This window comes from Etheostoma cragini, chromosome 10, assembly GCF_013103735.1.
Source record: "Etheostoma cragini isolate CJK2018 chromosome 10, CSU_Ecrag_1.0, whole genome shotgun sequence".
NCBI classification, from domain to species: Eukaryota; Metazoa; Chordata; class Actinopteri; order Perciformes; family Percidae; genus Etheostoma; species Etheostoma cragini.
Window position 1 is genome coordinate 15,887,071 of NC_048416.1, and position 11,186 is coordinate 15,898,256.

General features: G+C 39.0%; 1 protein-coding gene across 3 annotated transcripts in view; it reads right to left on the minus strand.

The window, feature by feature from the left end:
• Window positions 1-10,615, minus strand: part of LOC117951343 (protein diaphanous homolog 1-like) — a 91,893-nt gene extending 81,278 nt beyond the window's left edge. For all 3 annotated transcript variants that reach the window (XM_034883019.1, XM_034883020.1, XM_034883018.1), the window contains exon 1: window positions 9,646-10,615. In XM_034883019.1, coding sequence (XP_034738910.1) covers window positions 9,646-9,744 — 99 coding nt within the window. In that variant the 5' untranslated portion in view covers window positions 9,745-10,615. The remainder of the gene's footprint in view (window positions 1-9,645) is intronic.
• Between the last annotated feature and the right edge of the window lie 571 nt (window positions 10,616-11,186).

The window sequence follows — 11,186 nt, forward strand, 5'->3', positions numbered from 1 at the left end:
AAAGCCTCTGCTATACATCAGCTCACATGTTGATTATAATGTGATTGACAGCTTAAAGGTTAAGCTTACTTTCCTACACTCCTTGCCAGGGCACCGCAGGGTGTGCATGTGGTCCAAAAGCTAAATTTCCTACACAGTCGTTACTGTCTTAACGACTTGCTCCATTCCTACAGTAATAGAAGGCTGTCATCCAAACACTCAGTTGTTAGAGCGACACATATGCCCATGCTGTCAACAATCGTGGTGTTGACATACACAGAGCAGTCTAAGATTAGCTGTAATCTCTCAGGGGGAGACTGAGGAGAGTCACGGAGGACTGACGCTGTAATCTTAACTAAGTCCCCCATCCACAACATAGGTAACACAGTCAAGAACATTCATATCTGCGAGGATCAGTCTACAGGTCTGTCTATCCACCTCTCTGATTACAAGTGACAGAGAGAGCACTAGTGCACAAGTATACTGAGGAACTCCCTTCACAGCAATGCCCTCTGTCCCCCACTATGTAATGTAATCGTTATTTAACGATCTGCCACAAACAGTAATACATAGTTCAAATTTTTTCTCAGATATGAGGATTTTCTGTTTTTCTTTATATATAGTCCAATAGTAAACTTGTGATGGACAAACACTATTGACATTTTGTTGAGGAAACGTTGAGTTGAAGGTGAGTCTAACTGAACTGAGGTCATCACACTAGATGTGTGGTCGCATACCTCTCCCAACAGTGACAACCACCGTGGTTCCTGTTTTATCTTATTGTCTTATCGTTAAAAGGGGGCAATAGAGGTGAATGAAATATAAGTTGTGATGCTCAAAGTGTTTCAAAAACTCACCAGCAGAAACAATGTCCTGATTTGCTAAGGGTACCTACCTCAACCTTTCCATTAGACTCCACTGAAAAAACCCTGCTCTGTATTTTAACATCATCCAGGCCTCTAAAGCATCCAGGCCTCCAAAGATTTGAGGGTGGGCTGTGTATAAACATATTTAGTGGACCCCTGGTACCTCTTTGCACAATGGATGTAAATGAAGGAAGGAAAGAGATAAGGGTTAGCAATAATGGGGACGAATAAGGAAGCATACTGGTCGTTATTTTTGCACAACTTCCTGTTGCAGCTTTCAGAATTTGTGAAAGAATAATAGTGTTGAAGTGGTGACATGTCTGTATGCCTGTACGTGTGGGCTACATGTAAACAAATGAACATTTAAAAAAAGACTAAGAAGGAGAAGTCAGATTTAACAGATGACAAAATGTGCATGTGAACAATAAGTCAACACCCAGGAGGAGTTTTAACACAAAATGAATATTATGATTCATAATTTCCTATCCTTCTGCTGAAGTACAGGCAAACCCTGCTGATAATGGGAGCCACATTTCTTTAACTCTGCGATAAAGTGCCTGAAATGCACAGAGGTGGTAGTTTTCTTTAAGTAAAAGTCATGAGAGTGTACACAACAAATTAAGAACCACTGTCTGTTTCACCCTTTAACTGAGTGGGCTTTATTACACCTCTGGAAGGCCTTCGACAAACATCTAAGCAAGTGAAACTGACAGGTGCATTTTCAATAGCTTTAGGCAACATATGTACACACAGGCATTTGTTGAAAGTTCTTTTCTGAGTAAGGGGAAATAAGCATGACAAAGAATGGCTGTTTCCCCTACAGTCTTGCTGTATCACACTAAACAACACATGCATGGCAGAATGACACACTGCTAAGCAAACACATACTGCAAGACACGATTGTTACAAAAAACAGTAATACAACACTGTCACCAACTGACAAGTACAAGGGAGAGTTGTGACAGTGACATTTTTTCATCAGAGTATAAGTTAGCGGTTGACTGACATACTCTCTGTTCAACAATGATTTATCATTCCTGTCATTTTGATGTCCTGACTTGCCACTTTATGACTTAACGTTGCACAGCAGCCTGCAAATAACTTATATGATCAGTTAACTTATTAAATGACAGTATGACACTTGACAGTAACAACAAAATGCTGTTACAGTGGTTTGGACAAAAACAAAAACTGATTCACATTCGTATCGCCATTCAAGCTCTACAGATTCAAAATCTTTTTTGTAATGGCATGTATACTATCACATGAGAAAAATAACTATATTTACACACTGTGAATTGTGTTGTTTTTTTTTATTGAGAAACGTTTTTGAATAATAATAAAAAATAACAGTGATGCGCAAAGTTTTGATGGGTTGTCAGTGAAGCTACAGTAGTCAGTGTTATATGTTTGCTGCAAATACGAACTAAATCACCTGATTAATGCAACATAATTACAACGTATCCCGTCCATTTCCTCCCACACAAAGCTGCTGCCAGCCAGGTAAAAGCTAATATAGTTAGCCTAAAGAAACAAGGGGTCCGTCCGTCCCAGCTAACGTTAAGGTTTGGAGCCGCGACACTCCAATCGTAAGACTAATCTACAACAGAAGTCTGTGTTTGATCCAAAATCATTTACACTGATTTGATTGTTCTTGGATACACAGAGTTTGTTGCTAGTGCTCGTGACATGCAGGTCGGATCAATTTATCAAACTAACAAGCTGGCCCCGCTAGTCGACCACAACCTGAAATTTAGAGGAAACAACATGCAGTGATTGTCATACACTTTAGCCTGGATTGATAGTATTATATGAATACAATGGTTTCTTGCTAGTCAACTAGCGTATTTCTACCTAATTTCCCTCTCAAAATCACTTCAGAGGAGTAGGCCTAGTCACAGCGCTTACTTGCTTTGGCGTTTGTAAAGCATAAAAGTTTATCATAGTTCATCTTCTATGTAGATGCACTTCGCTACAAAATCATCGCAGTAGTGGAGAATGATTTAATATTTCCAAATAGAGAAGTCATCTTTTAAAAATTACTTTTTCTTTTTTCATGTCGCAATATATATCGCAGAGGGTGAAAAAAGAATCACAATGTCAGTTTTTTCCATTATTGTGCAGGCCTATTAAAAGTGGTTTATAAATACTGCATTGGAATGTCTCTTTTAAACAGAATACCTGTATGTACTAGTACAGTGCCAGTTAAAAATGTGCCGGTTTGGAATGGGATTGTTTGGCTGTATCATACAAATAATTACTAAAAGAAATCCTACATTGTGATTTCTGGATTTTTTCTGGACAATTTCAGACCCCTCCATGATTTCTAAGTGGGAGAACTTGCAAAATAGCAGGGAGTTCAAATCCTTATTTTCCTCACTGTAGGTAGCCTGCCTATAGGTTGCATCACGCTCTGTCTGCCACTTCTGTGCTTCTTTTACATATATGTATTTAACGATATATTTTGCATTTCTAATCCAAACGTCAAACTTGGCACTGCCCCTAGCAAGACACCTGTCAAGTTTGAAATCCATCAGACTAACGGTTGGAGACATATGCAAATAACATACACACACAGACAGACAGACAGACAGACAGACATTCCTGTAATTTATAGATAGATGTATATTGGGAGTCGTTCTCCGTCTCAGTAATGCTCTTATCCACACTTGCCATATCACATTAGCTCCATATTTTGCTTTTCAATGTGAGAAATGGGGGACAAAAATCACAATCCTGATACAAACTGATTACAACATTTAGAAAGGTTAATATATAACTCTTTAGCTGTCTGAGTAAGTCTATTAAAGTGGGTATTTTGTTACAGTCTTGTGACTAGCAAGTTCTCTGTTTATGTTTGCAGTGGTGTAGGGACAATCACTGGAAGTATGACTTTTAGTTGCCTACAGCAACATGCAAAGACCTCCACAATTGCATGGACCTAGTGACTACCAATCTGTGAGATGTTTTGAAACTATACAGCCATCAAGCACTTCAAATGTATTGTAATCAGAAGACATGTGCTCACAAAGTCAATTGTAAAGTCTGAAACAAAAAACAGGTAAAGGTGAGATTCCACTCTTCCAAGTATGGAATTTTAGTGGTGTAGTGACTCTGCATTCCTCTGTGTGTCTGTACCAGCACTTTTATTACACAACTCAGCTCTAACATCCAGTCAGAACAGGCCTCAAAACAAACCAAACTCAGTCCTCTGCTGAGCCAACAGCAGATCCTAGTTGATCTATAAGTACAGTAAGGACAGAGCATGTTAATCAGTATCATCCGTTGCAGATTATTCCAACAAGCGTCTTTATTTCATCTAAATCACTGATGTCTGGACAGGATACTCTTCTAATTTGAGATTAAATGACAACAGCAGTGAGCTAAGCACATAAAATTGCTAGCAGAAATCCATTCCAAAGCATCCAAGAAGAAAGTCTCGTTGAGGTAACCATTTAAAAGGACCACGATGAATCACAATGGCAGACCTGCTCCCTGTGCATTATTTACTAATGTTGCACTTCTGTCCACGTCTCATCAGTTATGTCATACCAGGAGTTTTCTCTCTGACTAATAAACAAGACCTGCAATCACATTACTGACTTGTGACGACAGGAGCACCATGGTTGAACATTTCCACCACTGAGAATTACCCTTTAATTCTGTTTTTAGAATCAACTCAATTATTTAAGCTTTACATACCCATCACACCACCTGTAACTTGGTATTATTGTTGACTGCACTCCCACTACAGCACTTTTTCTACCTTTCTTAATCCCCTTATCTGCCTTTCTGTTTTCTTAATTTTCTCTTTTACCATCTGTCACACACTCTTCTCTGCCAGGTCTCTGCTCACTTGCTGAGCATTGCTCTCTAAAATACTCCCGTGCACTCTGAACCAAGAGGCCCCTGCCACTAGCAAACCATTAACCACTCCAGTTTCACGCTGTCACTCAAGTCATCCTATTCTTCAGCTCACAGTGCGCTCTTCTTCTCCTGTGATGTAGAAAGAACAGGAAACTGCGTGTGTGTGTGTGTGTGTGTGTGTCTGTCTGTCTGTCTCTTTTTAGGAGACAATAACAGACATACATAAGAAAGAGGGCAAAACAGACCCACTGTGCAACAAAGCAATTTTCAACAACTCTACTTAAACCAGACTAAATAAAGTGCTGTGACCTGACTGGCTTAATTCATGGCCTTACTTTAAACTAAGCATTTGCTGAGGTGGTTCCCCCAGGAAGTAGGTGCACATCTGCACAAAGGCACATGTACACACAAGGTTATGTTATGGTTGAAGGAAGGTGCACTCATTATTGCTATTTATTATGATAAACACCAACATGTTAACCTGTGTTCAACATGTGCCCACTGGCAACAACTTGGGCATCATCGCCATATTTAAAACTGCATATAACTTAAAACAAACAAAGTGAAACAACTGCCCTATATTTTAATTGTTTTTCTTCTCTTGTTATGACTGACTACACAAGAGTATTGTGGTTTTCCTGAGAAGTTGCAATACAAATATGCATTACTTCAGTTAAGGAGTGGGACAACTTATTGTTTGACATAGTGGGAGGTCTAAGGGTAAAAATTCTCCAAGAAACCCCAAAATGCCCCTTAAAAACCTGACTGGGGGCAAAAATTGCCCCTAGGATTTCAGGTGGGAAAAAGGATTATATTTACCAGCTTAGGCCAATATCCCAAAAGCCTGCATTAAGCCAATTTATTTTCATCCAATTCATTTAAATTCCATTTCCATCCCTAACACACGCACACGCACACACACACAGTGCTGTTACTTAATTTTTACAGTCTATGGCTGTTCCTAATCTATTTTCCATTTTGTATTTTACATTTTGTGTTTTTGTTTATTAGATAGTGAGTAAAGGTGAGACAGTAAGGGGATGATGACACACATGGTTTTATTTTTACCAATGATTCATCTAAATATTGTTTATACGGTACCACCAACTACATTATATCTGTTTCCAGCAAAACAGAGCAAGTACAATGAAAAATACATGTTATTTACTTCTTTACAAATTAAAATAAAAGTCAGACTGACTGACATGATATGCATTATTTTAAGAAAACAATTTGTTTGTTTTTTTGGATATGTCTCATGATATATTGTCTCTTAATGTGTATTATTTAAAATTGCAAGGTGCCATTGTTCCGTGCTGTGCTGTTTTGCTGTGTTTTCTGCTTGTGTGTAGTTCCCTCCAGGTGTGCTGGTGATGTCCCTACCACAGCTGGATCTGTTCAGCAGCAATCAGGAGAGAGATTAAGTTGCAGCAAAAGGCTGAGCAGGGAGGGAATGGGCTTCAGTGGAAGCTGGTGTGGAGCCAGAGCCAGTGGTGTTTTGTGTTGGTTGTCATATTTTGTTGTCTTTTGTTAGTAGATTGTTTCAAGTTGTTTTAGTTTGTATAATAAAATCTTTTAAATTAACTTTACAGCGTTTCCGCCTTTCCCCCCAGGTTTATTATTTAATTGTTTGTGTCCTCCACCCTTAGACATGATAGGGACGTAACAGCAATATCATCAAACCACAATAGTTTGCAACAATCACAATAAATTAAAATTGCAATACTAATCAAATCTGCAGCCATGTATTGTGAAAGAATCAAATTGGGTCAAAAGCATATCGTCCAATGCCTATTATTTAGTCGTGTTGGCATAACGTGTCTCCAACATTTTATAACAGCCCTTAAATATTTTTTTTTAATTATTTACACTGGGAGTAACAATCAATGTGGCAACATACTGCAATATGTTCTGTATTAAGACACTACATCCGGGAATCTATGGGTACTTGACGATTTGATTTGGATTCAGGGTACTACAATCCATTTCCAAAACAATTCTAACTGTCTTATTTTTTATTGTAAGACCAGATTCACAATATCAAAATCCAGCCCAAATTGTAGGTTGAGCAAGAGCAAGTCGGAATATTTTCTAACTCTGTCAATATTCAACTAGAGCGATAAATATGTGCTGCTTAGACACTAGAGGGATCTCTGTATGGCATCAACAAACAGGTGGTTTTCTTGCAGTTCCCGGAAAAAGAAATGTGTATATGCACGTTTTAATGCTGGAAGTTAGTTTAAAAAAGTTACAAATGATATACTGTATGAGCATATCATACATTTTATTAAAATATAATTTGCCAAATGTCACAAAGGGCAATATTCTTTCAAATTACTGTACAATTTTTTATTAAGTCAAGCTATCCTCTGAAACAGCCTGAAATGTCTGAAATAATGTTATATCATTCTGGCTAAAAATCTAACCAATGGCATTATCTCATTGATTAAAATGACAAAATGAAATGCCAATAACTAGTAAATAACCAATGATATTCTGAGAGAAATGTCTAAGAAGCCCCAGAAGAAAATGCTTTACACAACTTACTTCAAATCTCAGGTTATCTTCTCCTTGATAACTAATATTTCTCATCAGGGCCTGAACAAATTCCACTTCTACATGAGAGCATTCAGCCAACATTTCACCTGAATAAAAGAGATAACCTGCCAAACACAACAAGATGTCCCAGAGCCAGAATCTGTGATCTACAATTCACCTTGTATCCCAAACAACTGTCCAAGGCAGTGATCCCTGGCTAATCCACACTGTGTCTGCCTGCTGGGTTGAGCCAGCCTGTCTATGTCAACAGCATTCATGGATGTTGATCCGTTCTCTCTAGGCCTGAAGAACACAGATAGTGCTTCAGGGAGAACTAAATACATGTATCATGCTCAGTAACAGAGGTACCTGGAAGTGCAGCAAATCGTGTTAAGCTTTCCTGTGACGGTTACATATCTCAAAAAACACCTACGTGTGTAAACTGAGACAGATGCATGTTCAGGCTTACATACATGCTTCCACACAGCAGTGGAACATCACACCAGTACAGCAGGCGTATGTTTATTTATTTAGATGTACAGTAGTAAACATTACATGGAAATGTTGGATTAAGCAACATTCAATACATGGAGTAGTGATTGGGGCAGAACAGAAATTTACTTATTTTGCTGATTTTAAACAAAGTACAAAAATGTTCATCTGTCACAAATGCCTAATGCTGCCAACATCCATAACATTTGTCATAATGCTAAACCTAGTTGATGCTAAACCTAAAGCTTGATTTATGGTTATGCATTGAATCTTAAGCATAAGTACGTATAAATACTTGCTCTTACTGGTGTATCGCAGTGTTTACTTTGTCCATATCAGTCTTCTCGTTTCGGTCCAAAACATCCCAGATAGATAGTAAATGTGGTAAACATATTCTTTGTTAACCTTAACAATCATGCCCTGACAGAACCAAGCATATCAGCTCTTGTTGCATGATCCAAATTTCCTTTAAAACTTGCCATTTTCAGTTTGCAGCTTGTTAGCTCAGAGTTTGTTGTTTCCTGAAGCAAAGAGGTTTTAAGAATGGTAACATACAGAACGGAAGCGGAGGGCTATTATCTGGCATTAATTCTGTAAATATACTTCCATTGATCCAGACCATCCCTGGTATGTGTGAGAAGAGGGGAAAATAGAGAGTGATGAAATCAAAGATAAGTTAATAATACAGACAAGATAGACTATGTCACACTGTAGATCAAGTCAAGCCACACATAATTATACACCCCTTAACCTCTTTCGGAATTCTGGAAGAAACACACACACACACACACACACACACACTCACACACTCACACACTCACTCGATTTTTGTCTGTGACTCATGTTTACTTAGCCATAGCTAAACCTTTGAATACAATAGTCCAAATGAAATACCATCCCATTTATTAAACTCTTTTTTATTATCGTCTTCTACTGTCTCTGTTTCCAAACGCTTGACTGAGTTTCACTTACTGTCCAGCCTGGACATCTTTTTCCTTACTCCGCTGACTGTGTCTTGTCATAAAAACAATGCCTGGAACCAAGATCACCTAAAAGCTACCACTACTGCTTGGCATAGTCTACATGCAATTAGGCTCATGCACCAGTGGTTAAATCTACATGAAAAAGTTCTTAACAAGAAGCCTGAACGCGTCTGTATAAATGTGTATTGTTTGTGTTCATTTTTGTCAGCAGGATATAAAACACATTTTGTTGTTAACGAGGGGCCACAGAGGGTGTCCTCTGTGAATCGTCTATGGTTACCATTTGTCAATGTGTGCAATATCAGTTTCCACCTGTTGCTAGACATGGCCAAGGAGTTGTGTTACACAACAGTTTGGCATGACTAATGACAGGCATAAGTACTGGTGACTGTTACTGCTCTGCTTCCAACAAGACACCCCACTGAATCACACATACTGACACAGCCAGGTATGCAACACATGATGCCATACCAAACTGGTCCTCTGTCCAAAAACATACAACAATCATTAGTGAATAACGTGAATTATTGTATGAATGGATTGATATTTATAGTTTTTCAAAACGTTGTTAATAAAACCTGGGAGTCATTGTTGTGTGTTGCAATGTGTCAGGACTGCATTACTTAAGGTTTATTGCACAGTCCAAGTTTTCAAAGTTGGATAGCAGCTGCTCTTATGTTACACTTACTTTGACCTAAATCATAATTCCTACAGGACAACATTTCAAGCCATTTTGACAACTTGTGCGCAGCTTTAGGGCGTGAAAGTAAATGCAGGTATAGTGGCAGTTTGTTGCTTTGTAGCTTCACCCTAGAGGAAGAATATGTTCAACATCTGTGTAGTTAGGGGTAACATTTTTGAGACTACGTAACCAAAAAGGTCATAAAAGGGACAGCAAGTTGAACCTCCAGGATACTCACAAATTTCTTTTTCCCATCTCCATCCTCATAGTTCTTCTTCGATTTCTTGTCCTTCTTGGGACCTGCAGCTGAGGCAGAGCTCCCCGTTTGTGGATCCATATTTATAACTTAATCCGTTTCCTTGGGTGTCAAAATAACTGTGAGGCGGTAACGTTAGCTAATCGTAACCCGTACTCAAATGTAAAAAAACAAAAGCAAACGTTTCTTCCAACGGTATTTCCTAACTTTGAGAAAAAGCCAACAGTTAATTACCTTTGGCCTAAGCTAGAGCCCTTGCTAACTTAGCCACAATTAGCACAAAGTTGCTAATGATTTGGTAAAAAGCCAACAACCCCAAGCCCTTCGCTAAGCCGCCTGTCTGTATCACTGAAGGAGGGAAATTCAAAGCACAGCCCCAAGTCCCCGGGACGAGAAGTACGAATAAAACCTGTTGCGTTTATAAAATACAAATGAGGATTTATTCTACCAGTATCCGCATGTTACACAAACCGAAGCTTTAAACTATGTGAATATTAAGTCGCGAAGTATGCGGTAACTGAGCTAACCGTTAGCTTTAGCTAGCTATGCTAGCTCGTCTGACTACAGTAACGCTAGGTAAAGTCTCCGTGGAAAGGAAAAAAAACTCCGCTCTTCCCACTTCCACTTGTTTCGGCGACTACAATAAGGGAGACGAGTTGGTATTAGAGACGACTTGCCCCGACTGTGTCTCCTAAATTAGTTTCCATGACTGCTTTACAAGTTTAGTTAACTTTTTAACCCCTACTGACAGGGGTAAGCGAATACGTCTTTAGCGATAGTCTTCCTGTTCTTCTGACAGGCCGGTCAGAAAGAGCTGGCTGGGGAGGAGCCTGAGCTCTGCAGCTACACCTGAGAGGATAAGCAGACAATTCTGCCAACACTGCACAGAGGGATCATCCAGGGATCATCGCTCCATGAAAGAGTTAAGCGATCTCTTGTAAAATGAGGCCGAGTCTTACTAGGCTACTTGTTGTTATCCTGGCACCATATTAGAAGGAACTCCCTATTGACAACTCTACACATCTTCCGTTGCACACTGAAAACTCATTATTAGAAGTTGGGGCGGAGCAGGGCTGGTTTCTGGGGCTCCAGCAATATTCTATGACTGGGGAAATATTGCCATTAATTGTGTAAGCCTACTTCTGCGTAGGCATAGAATAAAATAGGAATGGGTCTTCAAGGTTAATAGGCCAGGTGCTTTTTACCAAATTTAGCTACAGTAAATGGAGAAAACTGCCCCAGACCACCCTATGTTTGAATTTTAACTATCTCTGGCTCCATTCTTGATTGAAAATCTTCTTTGGATTAAAGGGTCAGCTAAATAACTGTAATGAAATGTAGCCTAACTGCTGAATACAGCTATAGAAACTGTTAAAAAAAATCATGGCATCACTATTCCTGACCTGTGTTTACACAGGGTATGACATAATGTAGCCTACTGTCTCATAATTCTGTCATATTATAGAAAAATCCACAACCAGATTGATCCTACGACAAGTGCGGAGCTGCTTCATTTCGGTCTG